Source organism: Lissotriton vulgaris, chromosome 5 (assembly GCF_964263255.1).
Source record: "Lissotriton vulgaris chromosome 5, aLisVul1.2, whole genome shotgun sequence".
Classification (NCBI taxonomy): domain Eukaryota; kingdom Metazoa; phylum Chordata; class Amphibia; order Caudata; family Salamandridae; genus Lissotriton; species Lissotriton vulgaris.
In genome coordinates, this window is record NC_141693.1 from 774,565,082 (window position 1) to 774,584,564 (window position 19,483).

The 19,483-nt window shown below is 43.5% G+C and overlaps 1 protein-coding gene across 1 annotated transcript in view; it reads right to left on the bottom strand.

The window, feature by feature from the left end:
• Positions 1-6,130: 6,130 nt before the first annotated feature.
• Positions 6,131-19,483, bottom strand: part of LOC147711539 (uncharacterized) — a 91,545-nt gene continuing 78,192 nt past the window's right edge. The window contains exons 3-5 of the mRNA XM_086919500.1: positions 10,090-10,182; positions 7,502-7,645; positions 6,131-6,537 (exon numbers count right to left, since the gene is read on the bottom strand). Of these exons, the coding sequence (XP_086775626.1) occupies positions 6,149-6,537; positions 7,502-7,645; positions 10,090-10,182 (626 nt within the window). The 3' untranslated portion in view covers positions 6,131-6,148. The remainder of the gene's footprint in view (positions 6,538-7,501; positions 7,646-10,089; positions 10,183-19,483) is intronic.

Genomic DNA, 19,483 nt, shown 5'->3' on the forward strand with positions numbered 1-19,483 from the left:
CTGGGGCCAGCACATCCGCATTAGCGGGGGCAAGCCACCAACCCAGGGCCAAGCACATGAGGGTCGAAGAGGTAGCCAGCCTAGTGTTACAAAGCAGTGATACTGAGCCTGAACTAAACTTATCGCTGTCTCAAAGTAGTACACAATCCACGCAAGATGAAAGTGCTCAACAACCACCGCCAGCAGTAGATATTCAACAACCACAACCACTTCCCGCAATAGTTGTTGAACAACCACAACCACCGCCCGCAATAGTTGTTCAACAACAACAACCAAATCCCACAATAGTAGTTGTTGAAGAACCACAGCCCGCTATAGTACTTCCTCAAGATCAACAACCACCATCTCCGCACGCAATAGTAGTAGTTGTTCCTCCCGATGTCGGGGCAGTTCAGGAAGTAGAGCCTCATTCCGAGCAAGAAGAAGAGGAAGCCACTTCTGGAGGTGATCTATTGTCTTTCAAGTTACTAAGGGAAAGGAGGGTTAGTGGCAGTGCATCGAGTTCTTCGCCAAGCATCCCTTCAGATGACCTTGATAAGGAATGGCATCCACCACGACTATCTGAGCATTCAAAGGAGAGACATCCCAAGACCAGGCTAGGAAAAAGGAAGGATCCACCAAGGCTTGAACTTATGGAGGTCGATGTAGGTGAGCAGGATACTGCTGGTGATAAAGACGGGTCTGACACTGTCATCATCACGAGCGTTATTCCTGGTGCAGAGGATATAGAGACCAACATTTTTACCCTATCCAGAAGGGCTGCGATTAGTGATGAGCAGGTAGCACGTATAACTCCTACACACTCAGCACCCAAAGTAACACCAGCTCCCATTTTTTCATCAGCGAAGGCCCGGCAGCGTGCGACATCCAGCACAAGCGCCACCTCAACAGAAGGAGGTAGTGGCAGTACTAGTACTGAGCTGTCACATAGGGAAATTCAACAAAAGTCCTCCAGTTCATCCGGCATTGGAAGTGGGTCCTCTTCCTATGGCAGGAGACAAAAGTTTAGCTCCCCAGTGTGGGATTTTTTTACGGTTCACCCACATCAGGAGAACATTGCTATATGCACCATTTCTCATACCAATGTTAGTCGTGGTAAGATTGGTACAAACTATGGTACTGGAGGCCAAACGACCCATTTGAAAAAAACACACTTAATTCAGTGGGAGAACCACCTTGCAAGCTTAAAAAATGTAAGCACTGGTGTTGGTGGGGATACAGTACTACAAGGTCCACTCATGGAAGAAGAGGGAGACGATGACCTTCTATCTGGGAGTGGTATACAAATGAGCCCTGTCGCCAGCACTGGAGTGGTGCAGTCCAAATCCTCCGCATCAGCAACTTCTCAGTGGCACCAGAGTCAGCCGGAGACACCAAGGAGTGCAAAGTCTGCGTTGAAAGGTGGTCCGTCTAGCAGAACAGAAAGAATTACCAAGCAGCTTACCATTACTGGCATGTTTAGGCAGGAGGGAAAGTACGAGCGGAACCACCCAATAGCACGTTTGTACAATGCGAAACTTGCAAAAATGTTGGCACTCGACCTTCTCCCATTTTCATTTGTTGAGGCAGTGGGATTTCGGGAATTAGTGGCAACACTCTCCCCAAAATGGGACGTTCCCAGTCGCTACTATTTTGCAAGAGTTGCTATTCCAGCACTACACCACGACGTGCTGGAATTGATTGGGAAAGCCTTACAACAGAGTGTTGTCCATTGTATCCACCTGACAACAGACATGTGGAGCAGTCGCGAAGGCACAGCAGATTACATGTGCATCACCGCACACTGGATCTCTTTTGCAGGTGTTAAAGACAAGTTAACTTCAGGCCTTCTTGACATTGCTGGGATTTTTAATGATACTCGCAGACATGCAACTGTAGCCATGTTTGGTATGGAGAAAAATCATACTGCTGAAAACATTTTGTCTGAGTTTAACAGCAAGGTCTTTGAATGGCTGAAACCAAGAGGCCTTAAGATTGGTTTTGTTGCCACCGACAATGGCAGTAATGTAGTGAAGGCAATGAGAGAAGGACAGTATTTCAGGGTACCCTGTTTGGCACACTGCATTAACTTAGTCGTGCAAGACTTTCTGAAAACTGAAGCCAAAGTCAGCAACATACTGACCATCTGCAGAAGAATATGCACGCATTTTAACCATTCTTTTAAAGCACAGAAGCTGCTACGCGTCATTCAGCTGGAGCATAAATTGCCAGTCAAAGCACTGATCCAGGAGGTCCCAACACGTTGGAACTCTACTTATTTCATGCTTGAGCGTCTCTTTGAGCAGTACATACCACTGAATGCTTATGTCATGTCAAGAAGATTAGTGGATCCTACTGTTAATCTTAAAACCCTGACCGTTGAGATGTGGCAGTGGGACATCATTAAATGCTTGACAGAGATGCTACAACCTTTTGAGGTCTTCACACGTGCATTTAGCAGGGAGGACTGTACTATGGGCCAAGCTATCCCATTGTTGTACATGCTCGAGCAACAGCTGAAGGAGGTCTGTGAAACATACGAAGATGACGAAGAAAAAGTTGATGCATATACCTTGGCCAAGGCCTTAGCCAACCGCTTATCTGTAAATGCAAGGCTTCAAATGATTGTGTCAGATCAACATTACATAACTGCAACAATGTTGGATCCACGGTACAAATTGTTTGTCAGCAGTAGTGCAGTAATTCCTTTTTCAGATGGGGATGTTGCCAATTACAAAACTTCCATAGCTGTGGAAGCTAATGATTTAGAAACTGAACGGCTGTTACTTAAAGGCCTGCCAGTGCCAGCCCAGGACAGTCACAGTACTCCAGGCCATCCTCCTGAGGCAAGTTCATCAGAGCATGAGAGCAGTGCGTCCGCTTCCCAGCAGGCACCAACAGTACCAAAAGAAGCACCTACACGATCTGATTCAGCAGACACAACCAAAAGCATAACTGCTTTTTTCTACAAAAGGGGATGGGTAAGTCCGTTGCTGTTGCAAAGGGGAAAGAGGACCAGCAAAGCCGAGCACCAATGAACACTGAGCGGATGGTTCAGGCCTATCTGGATGACACAACAGAGGTGTTCATGGAGCAAAGCCCATTGGTCTATTGGTATGAAAGAAGGAGACAGTGGCCAGTGCTGAGCAGGCTGGTGATAAAGTATCTGGCTTGTCCTGTAGCCAGTGTCCCTTCTGAGCGGGTTTTCAGTGCTGCTGGTGCCATTGTGACATCGAAATGGACCAGTCTCTCCCCCAAAAGCGTGGAGAGGCTGACAATGATAAAAATGAATCAACACTTCATACCACCGGACTATACTGTACGTGAATCAGAGCAGGATGAAGAAAGCGAGCCCGAAGATATCATCACTACTGTGTTACATGACCTACTTCTGTCCGAACCCCCAAAGTTTGAGGACGAGCTCCTCTTCCCTGACAAATAGGCTTTTAAATTGTTACTTTCTCCCTTCTTTTATTTGTGTTATTTATTTTCTTATTAAAAATGGCTTTCTGGTGCAAAACTGCTAATATTAAAAACCACAACCAAATCCATCCCCACCACTCATTCTTTTTATGTACCTACTGGAGTTGCACGCCTGTGCATTTATTTTCACTGTATTTTTTTATTTACCTCCTGGAGTTGCACGCCTGTGCATTTATGTTCCATGTTGACTGCACTCCTCAGAGTCTTGCTCCATCTTCTTGACTCCCACTCAAGTCAATGCAATTCCATCTTGCCAGCCATACATTGGATGTTGTAGATGGAGTATAGTACAATAACAATAATGTAGCCTCTAACAGTCCCTCCATAACAAGTGAACCGTACATGACTACAGCCATCCTCTATTTCATTTGAAATCTGCAACTCATCACTGACTTACTGAGTCTTAAGGCTACCACCTCTGTCTGCAGGCATTCATAGACGACTCTTCAGTGTCAAAAGAAACTTGAGCAGGCATCCACAACTGAAGTCAACTTGTTGTGACTCGCATTACAAAGGCTCGGCAGCATCTGTGATCAATCATCTGACAGTGAAAGAGAAGAGCAAGACAGGTATATTAAATGAATGATGCCATGCATTGCATTGGATGTATTGTTTTGCTGACTCTGAGCAAATGTGCATGGAGTTGAAGTATACTAGTAACTTCAGACTCACGTGATAGCCAATTTTTCCATGTTATTTAATAATATAAATTATTTACGCACTTGTGTTCCTACTACTACAGATGCAGTCAGGATCAGGACTTAATTTATCGTAGTCACTCACTACAGACTGAGTTGCTGTTGCTGATAATGATGGTGACCACCATATCTTTGCTGTCAGGCAGTTGGATCTGAGCTGATTGATGTACGATGTTTCTTGGAGTGGAATACAAGGTAATAAATACAAATAAGAGGCACAGCACAGTAGACCCAGGCTACTACATGTGTGTGCACTGTGCAGTGGTAGAGTACAATAGTGGTATGATTGATGACTGAGAATGACGCATTGATTTTGTTGATTAATTTTGTAAATGCTAGGTTGCTTTTTCATTCACCTTTCTGTGGCTCTGTGAAATTTTTAGGGAAATGCAGTTTGTATTACGGGCGACCCTGTGTTGTCGTGGGCCTGTTCTGTGCTGGCTCCTGTCTTTTTTTGTACTTCTAGATTAATAATGGTGTGCAACTAGTAGACTTATACATATTGTATCCAAGCCGCCTCAGTCTGAAAGTCCTCTCATACGACTACTCCTCTTGTATTATTTTTTTTATCTTTACTGTATTACAATTTGTTTAGGTCATTCACATTCTTTTGTATTTGCCTTTTCTTTTTCAGGCTGGACGTTTTTCACCCACTGCTATTATACGATGAGCATCAACTCACCCTTACCACTATTCCTCATCATCAAGCAATTGGATGGCGGGAAACCAAGAATGATATTCAGCGTGTCCTTTTCTTACGTTTATTCCTTACATTCATTGGCTAGTGGATCAACATCATAAATCATCGTCTTCATTGTTTTGCTTTTGTTGTCTCCATGCGTACTGTTTTTCTTTCTCAAACCTTTCCCAAAACCCCCGTACCCATCCATTCAACAAACCCTAACCCTCTTCCCCCGGGCTGCGTGGTTTCATTGAGGTGTGATGTTTCTTACATTAAATACACACCAACAATTTGATCACGCGCTTGCTGGGGCAGATGTGGTGAAAGCAACAATAGTGAAATGTCAACAAGGCATGGCCAGGATCTTCTTCGGCTTCCCAACTGAAGCTCTGTGTATAATGCCAAATAATTTACCATTACCATCAAACAACGAATACTAATGAATTGGCGTAATTGTTTGCGTTTAAGTTTAAAGCATTATGATTTAGAAAAGTTTGACGTTGCCGTGAGTACTACAACTACAGTTGAACTTCTTATCTTCTCTTGCACTTAGGTTCCAGGCCCCAAAACCATTGTTTTGTTTCAGTTTAGCAGTTACAATATTGGGTCAGTCGTGTAATGTACTGTACTTACTTATACTACCCCCACATTGTCTGTCACGCAAATGACTGCCTCTTTCTTTGTGTCTCAAAATGCTACTGGCAGGGTCTGTCTACTACTACTATCACAGAAGTTCAGAACCACAGATTCTTCTCCATTGTCTTGGGAAACAAATGCAGCCCTCGCAGTGCCACACTTTATCATAAATCATCATCAGCAATCACAGGTAAGATAAATTTGCAGTGAGGTATACCGCAAGACAGACTGGTAGTTCTTCTAATACTACAAATATAACTCGGTGAGGGTTTACCGCATCTATCTGTCTGCATGTTAAAGATGTGGGCAATATATTTTTTTATTAGAAAGCACTGTCCGCCGACCTGCATGGCCAATTAAACCTTGCGATGTTGCACAACGTACATTATTTGGTGAAACAGTCCCCCCTCCAACCCCCCAAGAAACGCAAATGAACTTCAAATGTTTTCTTTTGAACATAACTTAGTGTCTCGTTTATTTTTAACATAATATAAATAAAGATGATACAAAAATAAAATATATATAAATCTTACCCCACAGCTGTCCCTACCCGCCTCCCTTAACCCCAACCAAATTTCCACGTTCAATGTAATGTAAAAAACCCCAACACCCAATTCCCACCCACCAACAAAAGGATTGAAAAAGGGGCAAACAACAAACAGGGTCCATCTCAAAGCCGGCGGGCTTTTAAGTGTTTATCAACCATGATCTTCACACGCTCCTCTATTTGAGTATTTGTCTGACTCTGAGCCTCCAGCCTGGCTACCCGGAGGAGAATCTTTCTTTGGAATTGGCGGCACCTACATTGGCATGCATGTTGTTGTGGGGGGGTGGCCGATGCTGGAAAAATCTGGCGGCGGGCGGCTGCCTGACCACGCCGACGTACTCCTGCAGGCTTGGGGGCCGGGGCATTGGAAGAGGCAGCAGCTGCTGCCGCCGCCTCCTCCTCCTCCTCCTCGGCCTGAGCCACCAGCCGGCGGTAGGCCTCAACGATGGCCTGCAGTTTCCGCTGCCGGGCCCGGACTGCCAACTCCTTTCTCGTTGGTTTTGAAGGAGTAACTATAAAGAAAGAGACAGAATTGTTGTAATCCAAAATCCCAGCAAATCAAGAACACAACATTTATTCAACACATAGTGGCACAGTACAGTAGCACTAGCAAGCAAGCTGACTACAAAAAATGGTGTTTTATCTATCTTGAACATTCTACGGCTTATATACTTAATTTGTTTGACTTTTGGGCACGGCATTATGCCTGCCCTAGTAGCATAGCATGGGTGTACTTCAACGGTCACACACATATGAACACCTGTCTTTTTCATATCTCATTTTTTTATATCATATACTCTGTGCTTCCGGGAACAGTGACAGTCTCAAACTAACATTAATTAACAGGGGCCAGCTAGTACTAGTAAATGTCTAGTAGAGACTATCATTCTTTATATCGCGCAACAAACCTTAGGTGGTTTGTGTTTCGCCAGCAACGACCCGGAATGCATCCAGTCGTCCCCTCCTTCCCTTGCCTTTGGGTTTAACCAAAACACTGCTGCTGACACTAGTATCCACTACCCACCGATATTGGCTGTGTCTCCCACCCACGCAGGCAGCTGTGTTTTCCCCTTTCTATGCTTCCACAACAACCCATGCATCCGACTGCTATCAGCCACCTACATTGCTGATTCCAAAGTATCCTTCTATATTAGATGATTGGTGCTTTTTCCTTGCTCATTTCATCATACTTAAAATCAATCTCCTTAGTGTTAATCCATCGCGGTCATGTAATGTTGTGGATAAGACATTTTTAGTCTGCCACCAACCTTTCACAGCTGAGTTGTAGTCACATAGAAGAGGCCTGTTATTTTATCAATTCTCGCCTGTGGTAATGCTATTGCTAAGCTTGGTAGCGTCAAAGGTGGCGTCATATATTGTCCAGTAGAACTTCAAGTTCATTATAAATATCAGAGTGCAGTGAGGAAGTTTCCCCCACCCACCAAGTAATGCGGATCACTATTGAATGTAACTTACCATCGCCCACCGTTGTTGGCTCCTCCCCCACTGCTGCCGGTGCTGGTGTAGGTGCCTCTGGTCCTCCATTCCCCTCCGGGATCGCCTCTGCTGACGCCGTCGCAGCGCCGCTGTCCCCGTCGGCACTGGTGGATGGTACCGGTTCTGCACAAATAAAAATAAGTACACCTTTTTAGATGGATGCACAGCCCCCATTGTACTTGTTCACCAAGAATGGAGTTCTGCAAAACAGTTAAGTACAATGTAATCAGTAGTAGTCCACATTGCCTAGTACAGCAGAGTAACTAACTCACTAACATATTAGCATTTATTTGTTATGGTATGGTACCCAAGCTCATCTCATCTCTACTGCTACTCTAGTCCTTGGAAAGTTAGACTGAACCATGTAACCTAACCAGTTTGTACATCAATGTCTACAGTTTTGCACATGCTACCTCGCAGCTTGTTGCGCAGTACGAGAAGACGCCTTTGAGGCCACATGATTGTTCAAAGCATACACCTGAAGAGTTTGGAAAATAAAAAGGCCCGTATTTACTTTTTGAATGTGGATTGTGGAATCGAGTTTGCTTACAGCCTCAGGTTACACCTTTTTTTTAGCATGACTGCTAAAAACTTGCATTAATGTATTTATTTTTTTCATACTGTCTAACGTGCACCACTTTTGTCATTATTTTTCGGCAGATGAGAAGATTTCCTTCTACGAAGCAAAGATTTCCAGAGCTTACCAAAAAGAGGCATATGTAACCAGTATACGTTCAATGGTGAGGTGTCTCCGACATTTCCCACATTTCCCTATCGTGCACTGGTAGCTGTACAAATGTAGATTACTTTATTCAGCCTTTTTTAACTCTGGATTTTTTCTGGTGGCCCTTGACGTATTTCACGGAACAACTTAAAAACATTGATGTTACTTACTTAGTTACTTCTAACAAAATAAAGGTTTTGAAGTACCACATTGACTCGGAAGTATATTTTCTGTGTCTGTTGTCTTGTAGACTTACACGAGAGAGTGAGCAAAAGGGGGTTACTTAGGTTATGGATTGTGTAATAAAAGCATTTGGCATCTTGGTATTGGGGTTCAGGAAAGGGGTAATTGAATAATTGACCAATGACTGAGCCCATATAGGTTGTCGTTCAGTGAATTGTGGGTTCCTCAGAGTTCTGTGACTGAGGTGTAAGACTGTAAGTAAGTAAGGTCCAACCTGCCTATCACCAACATCCAATTTTGTGGTGCATACATAGTTATGTATGTGACTGCATAGAAGAATACCCGCAAGAGTAGTAGTGGTATACTAACGCTTACAAAATACTAGACCAACATCTGGATGCATACTTGGTTGGTGTCAATTGGCAAAGAAGAGACATTACAGAGGAAAAAGCATAAGACAGGAGTGGACCCTGTGCCTTCCGCTATTCTATCACAGATTTTTTGAAAAGATTAATACCTTAACTAAAGAGTGGGCAACAGGGCAAGCTTACCTACAGACAGTCTAGTAGTAGCACAGAGAGTCATATAAGCATGGGCGAATTTTGCGAATCTCGCGTTCGCGAATTTTGCGGATTTGCGAACTCGCAATCCGCAAAATCCGCGAATTCTCGCGAATTTGCAGATTTTTTTTTTTTGTGTGTTTGCCACTCTCTGTCACCACTGCCACTCTCTGACTACTCATGCCACCCTCTGGCCCACCCATGCCACCCTCTGTTTCATCACAGCACCCTCTGGTTGTCCAGTCAGTGTACATTATTGTGGCAAAGCAAAGCACACCTTCCCTGCCTCAAGTGACCTGAATTAATTTGGGGCTGATTAATGTGTCACAGAACATTTTTTTAGCTGGCACCTGCTTCCTTAGTGCTTCCTGATTAGTGATCTTTTGCACTTGCTAAGTGCTTTCATTGTTGCAAAATTAGTTACAACACCTGCCCTGCCCCAACTGACAATAATGAATTAGGGGCTGATTAATGGATTTGAACTTCCAGCCTGGCTCCTGCTTGTCTCCCTTAGCTGTAATTCAGGACCTTTGTGGCATATGTGTAACTATTCTGAGGTTCAGAGCAGGGTCACATAATAGTTGCAACTGGCAACTGAACTCTGGAGGGGCCCCTCAGGAAGCACTACAGGAAATGGCTACTAATGATGAGCCTGAACTTTTGAACCTGGTAAGTAGTTTCAGTTTTGCTAAGATCGTATTTCTGCAATTTAGCGCTTATTCGCGGGGCGCGAAGTTGTACTGGGAAGCCGCGAACTCACGCGAACAGTGCGAGCAAGCCATAAAATCCGCTGCTCGCGGATTTGCGGATTTTGCGGGAGATTCGCGAATCTCGCGGATTGCGAATTTACCGAAAATCCGCAAAATCCGCGAGCGAAACGGATTTTCCGCCCATGCTTAGAGTCATAGCAGAGGCTCTTTGAAGGAACAGAAAGGCAGGGACAGATAGTGATACCCAAAATTTTAAAAACATAATCAAAATCAAAAAAGCATTTGTCAAAATTTAGTTAGGTGAAATGTCATTAATCGGTTGGAAAAAAAAGCTCAGTTAGAAAGTTAGGGAAATATCATTGTTCCAAAAGAAAGCACTGTTGGACTTACTGGGGACAGCAGCAGGATCCTCAGTAGAGGAGCTCTGTGCCTGTGGTTCACGTTCACCCGACTCGGTCCCAGCCTTCTGCTTGCCCCTGGGTTCTGTGGTTCATGTAAGAAATAATAAAGAAAGAGAAAAACATTGAGTGCTGTGAAACATAGACAGCATTTCAAAAACCACTGCTACAACATTAAAAGAAACAAACATTGATCTACCAAATGACTACTGCCTTGCATGATTCACTGACTAGTGTATATATACTTGGATAAAACAAATCAAATGTTCCATAAACATTCTGATTGCAGATTACTAAGTAACACAGAGGCAGTAACACCTGAACAACACCACCGATTCAAGAATGGGGTAATCATTTATCTGTAAGTAGGCATTTCTTTTTAATTTTTTGCCAGCAAAATGCATAGATCACAAGGAGGAGACATGCTTAACTTTGTGCATACTAACACGAAATTGTACGTTCATTGCATCATATTTTGTTCTGCTACTGACTGAATGCTACTGCTGCCCTACCCACTCACTAAACAAACTACATCAGTTCTATGGAGGGCTGAGGCAGGGGCAGCTCTAGGCTCATGGTGGTCCTGGCCAGGGAGCGTAGGTAGGGGGGCCTGGAAGAGGAGGTCGGGGCGGAGCACGGAGGCCAGTGAAGAGGGGGGAGTCAGGGTGTTTGGAAGTGGAACAGAGCCGGAGGCACCAAATCCCTGCCAGGGGCCGCCACGCAAATATGTATCCATCCTCTGAGGATTATTAAATTAAGGATATATATTGGTGTGGTGGCCCCTGGCGTTTGGTGGCCCTGTGCAGTTGCACAGCTTGCACATGCCTAAAGCCGGCCCTGGCTGAGGTAAGAAGAACAAAGTAACTTTAGCATTCATTGCCAGAGGAGGATTCATGCAGAAGAGAAGGCCGTGAAAAAAAATGATACAATATGCAAACACGTACAATTATCCATCAACGGCTATTTCACTGACGGACAAAGGAAGGACAAGACTCTATTAATAGCATTAACTAACTTCAGTTCTCTACAATAAAGAAAATCTCACATCAATAAACAGCAAAAGCTAGCGCCAAATTGAACATGCAAGAGTCAGTGAAGATGAAGAAGCGCAGCACAGACCAGTGTCATACAATTACAGTAGATATAATAACGGAATACATCGGAAATGTAACTAGGAGCACCAGTCATCGCGTTACTTATTCAGCCAAGATTTACAAAGATACAATAACAATACTTATACTACTATAGAGATATATATTATGCACACACTTTTTTTTTTAGGGTAGCCACTCACCAAGACCCACGACCTCGACGCCAAGCAGGTCCAACAGGTCCTGCTCCCGGTCCAAAATGTCTGCCCACCGGTGGGTCAGCTGATGGTGGGTACGCCGGATACCGGAGCAGCGGAAGACTGCCCGGCGCACCTTCACCCACCGCCGGAGACGCTCTTCAATATGGTGGTAGCCGGAGCCGGGCCTGCCGCCTGCTGCCAACATCAAGGGGAGGTGGCGCTGGATAAAAAACACCAGGGCAGCCACCTCCTCCTCCCCAAAAAGTTGGCGGGGCCTCACCCCTAGGGGGCGCATTCTGCCGCAAGGCAGCCGGGTTTTTTGGGGCACAGGCGCCTTGCCCTTTGAGCCACCGCTGCTGCTGGCGCCCTTGACCATGGTTCTGGGTGGAGGGGAGAAGAAAAGTTCAAGACAAAAAGGTAGGGGAAAGAAGAAGCAAGGTAAAAGAAGGAAGTAAAATAAAACAATAGAAAAGTTGCAAAAGTAGAAATAAAATGAAAAATATAAACCTAGGCACAGAGAGAGATAGGTAATAACTAAAGAAAGTTTGAAAAAGTGGGTAAAAAGACCAGGATTGAAGAGATTTCAGCAAGATGCAAAAGTAGGCCCAAAACCATAGCCAGAGTGTGTGATCCAAGATGGCTGCGCCCATCGCGACCGCGTGGGTAGGTTTGCGCGATATTTAGCGCGATCACGCACTTTTGTAGTGCAAACGAGAAGATGAGTTCCCGAACATGTCTTGCACAACGCGACCACGTTACTTGTGACCCGGAACAGGAAATAAGGGAACGCAAGCGGGCGGGACAAACCTCTTGGGTAACTTAGCGCGCTAGCCATCCCGAGCATGCAGGCAACGCCCCGAACACGCGCACCGTGCTCCCGAAGACGAAAAACGGCGCGCGAACGGGCCTAGCAAGCAACTACGCATGGCTGCGGAGCTACGCGTAGTTTGCGGAGTGCAACTGCGTCTTCGCGTAGCTCCGCGGAGTCCGAATCCGCGAACTACGCCCAGGGTTAGTTTGGACAAATGCAAGAGGGGGGGGCCCGGTCCGGTCAAGACCGGTCAAGAACGGGAACAAACGGGCACGCCCTTGGCCCGAGCTTAGCCCAGCGCACACCAGCGCGCGTCCCGCGTGTGCGTGAGTGGGTGTGGCTAAAATAGGGAGGTGGAGGCAAGAAGAGGCGGGCGGGAAGAGGAGCCAGGTGCGGCCGGTCTCTCGCCGCAAAGCAACCTGGCCCTCGCAGTCCCGCTGTAAAGTCCAGTCTTCTTCCCCCAATCGGCGTTGGTCCTCTCTTCTCCCACAGTGATGTCAGGTCGTGCAGTGAGCCCCACGATGTCAGGCAGCCAAGAAATGCGGCACCAAACAGGTTTCGCCAAGTCTTTAGCCTCGAACGGCTCCCGCGGAGCGGGGGCCGCGAGGCGCTAAGTAGTGGAGAGAGGCGGGGCGGGAGAGGAGCCAGGTGCGGTCGGTCTCTCGCCGCAAAGCAAGTAACAAGTCTAAACTCCTGGATGAAATGCACGATATTAGAGTACATTTACTATGTTGTTGTCTAATACCAGGAACCTTTTCTATTTGTATTGCGTATGTCATTTTGCACTATTTTTATGACAAACGTCCACCTGAGACCAAAAGACATTACCTGGGGCTATGTTACTGTATTATTACCTTATGGAATAAATCTTAGTTTTTTCCTTATCTCTTGTGAACTTTTCACTGTCAAAGTAATTTGCGCAGAATATATATTTATATATATTCACTGAAAAAAACATGGTGAAAGTTTACTTATAGTTTCAAAGCAAAATCTAAATAATTCTGAAATTTACCACTAATCGGTCCATAACTTGTGCCTCCATTATGAAGTGCTTATGACCTCTCCTATTACATCACTCATGACATGCTAAATGACGACATTGATGACGTCCCTGCCGAGTGACAACTTTAAGGTTCAAGATTAAGAACACAATTTTCCTTTCATAATATTACTTACCAATGATTACGTCTGATGTATTGTTCCATTCACAGTAGTGACTTCTAATGGAATTCTATGAAAATGTATCTGTGATGTAGTGACTCCAAATGTAGCCCTGTGGTATAATGGCTCCTGATGCAGAGCCCTTGGTGTGATAGATGTGCACCAAAGCAGCAGCTAAAACATCAAGAAACAACTATACAAAATTCAACCTAAACTTCACGATGTTAATTCACAGCAGACTGTTGACGTGCAGCCATCTTCCATGCCAGCCATGCAGCAAAGATACTTTCTCATTCACAGCAACAGACAGGAGAGTAATGGGCCATGCAGGCTGATGTGTTTTAGAAACCAGACGAAAACTTGGAAATCGAAAACACCATGAGCATGCATGGTAGAAAAATGGAGTAGCCCTTAACCAAGAAACCAAAGAATGGCAGCCAACAGCAAGCCAAAGGGGTACAGAGACATAGGCACCCAGAAGAAGTGAAGCAACCAGGTAAAACCAAATGAAAGAGAGGAGACATAAGCTACGAAAGATAAGTACAAATTAAAATGAAATGAGGCTTGGCCTGTAGGTGGTAAGATGTCCTGGGATTTACCCTCAATGTAGAGTAGAAACATAAACCAAGGGAACAGAGTGGGAAATTCACAACGGTAGATCACTGGTAAGTGGACTGAAACATTTAGCTCTCTTTGTTGGACTGATATTGGCCCACTAAACGTACAATCAAAATAAGCATGTGTAGTAACTCATCCAAAGGAAAACATTCTACTAAATCATATTTTAAAAACTTTGCAAAGTATTGTCAGGTTACAGACTTCGATGGCACAAAACTGCACTATCACTGGTAACGGGGAACAAAGCCAGCGCACTACTTCGAGGACATAAGAGAGGAAAGTTTTTCATTTGTGAGGTGGCCAATCAACCCCAGGCTCCAGAAACAAGAGGGGTGCCACCAAGCACAGTTAAAAGCTCATTTGAACCCACTACCTCTGAAGTCTCTGAAGAGGACAAAGAGAAGGCAAGTCTTAAGAAAATAGAGGTTATCAGATGCAATGTTGGACTTAATAGAACAATAAAAGGAGGCCTATAATACTTTCTAATTATGTGCAGAAATACACCAGTTTTTCTGGAAACTCATACGGATTTTTTTTTTCTTACACAAATAATCAACAAGAGACCCAAGGTATGGCCTTAGATATCAAATATACATTTAACCCGCAGATTAAATATATTGCCGGGGGTCCTGATCTTTGACAGAGCGGTACACAATGACATTGCACAACAGGATTTGACCCAAGGATGAATTTTTTACAATCACATTCCAAAGGATGAGAGGACTTCATTCCAGTCACTCAGAGACCGGCGTCTGATAGGGGTGCAGTGGTTGTCCTTGAAAAGGAAACGTAAAAAATGCCTGCTACTTTTATCCAACACAAAAACCTACAGGAAACTACAGCTGACTCCATCGAGAACAAAAGGATAAAGATTTGTACTTTGACTGATGAATGTAAAGAAGCTGAATGGATTAGTAAACAAGAGTGTTTAAGAGCTATTGATCAATTAAACCCTTTCTACCTTTCTACCTCTCTAAATTGATTAAAAAAAACAAAATACCTCCAACGAGGTTCCACTAGTCTGGGGAAAACTTTACTTTCTGGAACCACTCTCTAAATGTTATATTTTCTTCATTCTTATGGGTGAGATGATGAATTCATAACTGAAAGATACAAAACATGTTTTCAGTCGGATCAAAGATGGTATATAAAATAAAAAAGAAGAAATACTGAAGGACAAGGACCGTATATATAGACAGTTTTGATGGTATTGGATCTATACCTTTTATCTGATTGACCGCATTTTACTCTGATCGACTTTGTCATTAACTGCTTTTTACAAAAACAAAATCCAAATTTGATAAGGAATGTAATCTGCAAATTAAAGGGACTCTGACAGGAAGTTCCTTCATTCCAAGTCTGGCGAATTCGTGCGCACATCAGTTTGAGACCACTACTGTTTATTCGCAAATTATTCTTACAGGACCAACTTTTGTTTGTATAAATGATGCATCAATGATATGCTCATCCCCTGGCAAGCCACTGAGCCATCAGTCTAGGCTTTCATTGAATTGATTAACTTAAAAGATCCACATCCAACATTCACAGGCTGAAAGGCAGTATTCCTCTTCTGGATCTCTTAATCACAACTAAGGATGGGGAATATCAGAGTGAATTTTACAGTAAATCAAGCGACAGAAATTGTTTACTCATGTTTGAACTGAACCACCCAAAGTCACTTCAAGAGAATAAACATTTTGGGCAGTTCCTTAGAATTAAGCACAAAGTCAGTAGGCCTCGCCTTTGGAAACTCTGGCTTGCCAATGCTTTTCAGCGATGTGGTACATCATATCCAAGGCCTTGCAGCAGGGCTCAATAGTAAGAACAAACAAGCCTATGACTCAGCCGGCCACGTCATTTTGTAGGTGTGTGCACTATGCATGTGCATGCCTATAAAATTACACTAGTGCTTTTTCTCAATTTTTTACTGATTTGAATTAGATCAGTACATGAAAAAACGTAGTGTCAAAGCAACACGGCGGGCATAGTTGGGTGTAAGCAAAACAGAGGAGAATGCAATATGGATTGCGTTGGTGGGGGTGGCAAAACTGAGGTGTGGGGGGAAGCAACACAGAGTGAAGGGCCAATCCAACGTGGAGGGCAGAGGGAAATCAACATGGAGCACAGGGAAGGAAGAAGCACACAGGCAAAAATATTAACACAGATAGAGAAGAAGCACCCAAGGGCTACCACAACACAGACAGTGCGAGGAGAAGTGCACTGGCGACTAAGAACAACCAGGAGCACAGTGCAGGGGAAAGACAAAAATATGAGGAAGAGAGCTGAAAAACACCTGCACTCTCATGACTGCTTAAACAATAATAAATAAGTAGTAAGTATTGAAAGGACAATGGTGAGGCTATGCTCCAGACAATTGAAAAGGACAAAAAGAGGAACAAAAGCGCACACAGGCAAATGAACAAAAAAGCAAGTAAATAAGTGACAATAACACCAAACTATGGTAAGCAAAGGCTGGGCTCTTAGCCCAGTGTAATCTCATGGGAGGGTTTTTTGCAAACAGCTATTGTATGCTCCCTGGTAGGAGAAACCTTAAAATAACATGATGACTTGTGTCACAACATTTGTCCCTCTTTCAAACCACATTAAAAATATTTTTTTATAAAACATTGTAAGATACTAAGGGCTGGCCAGGCTAATTTGGACAAACGTATTTGTATACCGGGGGGGGGGGGGGGGGCGCATAAAATTATAAGACATTTTTCAGGATATCTACATAGAACAACAAAAACACTATATGGGGTTCACTAGCTGCAGCTTTTATGTAGCCTCTGCACAGCATGCAGGAACCCTGCCACAGTTACAGGCATTGATTTAACTCTTTATACAATTTGGGAACAAAGGCTAATCACTAATTGCAACAGTTAAAAAGTTTATTTATGTACTAAGTTATCCATGTGAACTAAAATATCTAGGAAGTACCATTAGGAAAACAAAAGTCATGCATCATTAAACATAAAAGTAACATTAGATGTGGTTAACTAAAAATATTAGCACAGCACTTCAACATGACTAAACTAACATAGGATACTTTTTCTGGACTGGCACTGAAAAGTCACCAAATGGGGGTAGAGCAGCAGGGATAACATGACATCTTCACTTGAAATAGAAATGATGTGTTTTCCATTTAGCCACACAAATAAGGATTAAATTATGAAACAGAACCGATCAACTCAGACACCAGCACTGTGCCCCTGCACCTAAGTACACATAATTGAATGTATTTATGCATTCCAGATGTTTGACAAATATGAGTGAGGTTTTATTGGCAGGTCTGTGTGGAACCTTCCCAGAAATTTTCATTATGTTTTTTTTTCTTTTGCTAACATTTGATACTCTTCCCTTTCGACTTTAATGTGTTTTTTAAACATTTGCAAGCATTTATTCAACCACTGTCTCACCCACTTTACATTAACAAAATTAGCAATTGAAAAAAAGATCAGTGAGAATATAAGATATGAAGTCCATTTTTACACCACATGTGAGTGGTACCATAGTGGGGTGTGCAAGGTGGGGAGACAGGATGAACAGTAATATAAATTGGTACTCCACCACTTACATTTTTTTTCTTTTATATTGTTCTCACGAGTTTGTACATTTATGCTTCAAAATAAATAGCCGGTTCATGAATAAATATTGTATAACCCTTCTATTTTCATCGTTTTTGACTATGTGTTTTCTACATACCTTATATATATTTGCTTTTCTATGTTACAAGAATATGATCATTTTTCAGGACAATGTACCATTAATTTATGGTGTTATCTTGTCTTCCTATGACTTGTTTTCTAATTGTTATTGACACCCACTCCTGTACCTACGTTGACAAAGACTCTTTCTTTGTAGTCAAGCTTGTCACCCTGAAAAAGCTGAGGACCTGTAATCAGGCCATGATGGTAGAAACTTGTGGGTGGAAAAGAAAGGGACATGAAAAGACCCATAGATTAGTTTAAAACATGTGCAGTGTGGGTATAAATAAACTAATAGCCCGGTTCGCAAGGGGCTCGGCACTCGTGGCAAAGGCCCACAACCATGGCAGGGGCAGGCAGTTAAGGCAGGACTTCTGCATTGCAGTTTCTCATTGCGGAGTTCATGCCATGAGTACAATCCCCCCTCCACAACTGTGGGTCCTCCACCGCGAGTGGGAAGGCCCTTTGTAAATAGGGCCCTAAGACTTTATCAACATTACACAAGTGTTAGCACAGATCCTATTAGGTTGTCTTTACATAGTTCCGGTAACACAAGAGGCTCTTCACCTCCAATACAGATGTGGCTCAAGAGCCTGAATATGGTCTATCTGGAATTAGGTCCTTAATGAAGAGAAGGCAGATGAGGAAGCCCGCCACCTTGTACGTGTGAGGGCACAGTATTGTTTTACTACAGATGACAGATTTTATGTCCTGTTGGTTCCCCAAATTTTCAAGTGTTCTCTTATCCTACATCAACCCCTGGAGGGATTAGTCATAATATGTGTTATTGAACAGAAAACAGGCCGGAGTCCCAGAACGAATGAGGAGGTCTTGAAGATTTGGGAACTGAGAGGCCCAGCGGGTCTGTGTTGGGTTTTCTAGATCCAAACTTGCCCAGACCCTACAAGAATAGCTCAACCCGTCCAGAGCAGGCCAGTGGTCACAGGAAATACCGTCATCAAATATCTCTCTATGGAAGTGAAATTCGCATTGGCGAACATTGACACAGTGTGACTGCCATCTGATATATACTTCTTTGTGTGAGTTCTTTGCTTAGTATTATTCTGTCCTGATTCTATATTAAACAACGTTACTGAGTGAGTACAGCTCTGCAGGAACAATGGTTTTAAAGCTATTAGCGTTCAGTGCCAATTGTTTATGTTTTACATTCTTAGCTGGCATCATCCATGGCTTGTGTGGAAGTGAGAAGAGAAGGAGGAATTTAAGTAAACCTCATTGAGTTCTACACTTTGTTTTGATGACCTACTGACTTTTTAAAAAGCCATAGCTCCCCTTTCCCCCCACACCTCACTAGATGACCAGGACCACAGGAGATCTTGATCTTTTGGAGGTGAGAACCTAAGAGAAAGGGCAAATAACACCATTTATGTTGCTTGATGAAGAATGCTTACAAAATCCATCTTTCCCATCATACATGTATTCCTGTCTTGCAAGAGCTATGTTTCGGAGTTTTTAAGGCTGAAGAGCCATCTTAAACTTCAAGGTAGAGAATCCCAAATTCCCCCCTCAATCTTCAGCTACGCACTGTTGTGCTCACCCTCATATTCACAAAGCCTTTTGCATTCATAATGTGGGTTTACAATTGAAAATTACTGGATTATCAATTTCTAGGAATTTATAAAAGCTATAAATCATTTTCCTCTACTTTAATATTACCCCATCACAATGTAATATTCCAGGCCACTGAGCAGAGGGGTTGTTTCAGTATATATTCAGCCTTGATCTGCACTGAGGAGGAAGACAAAAAGCCAGATTCCGATAAAGGATGTTCACACTA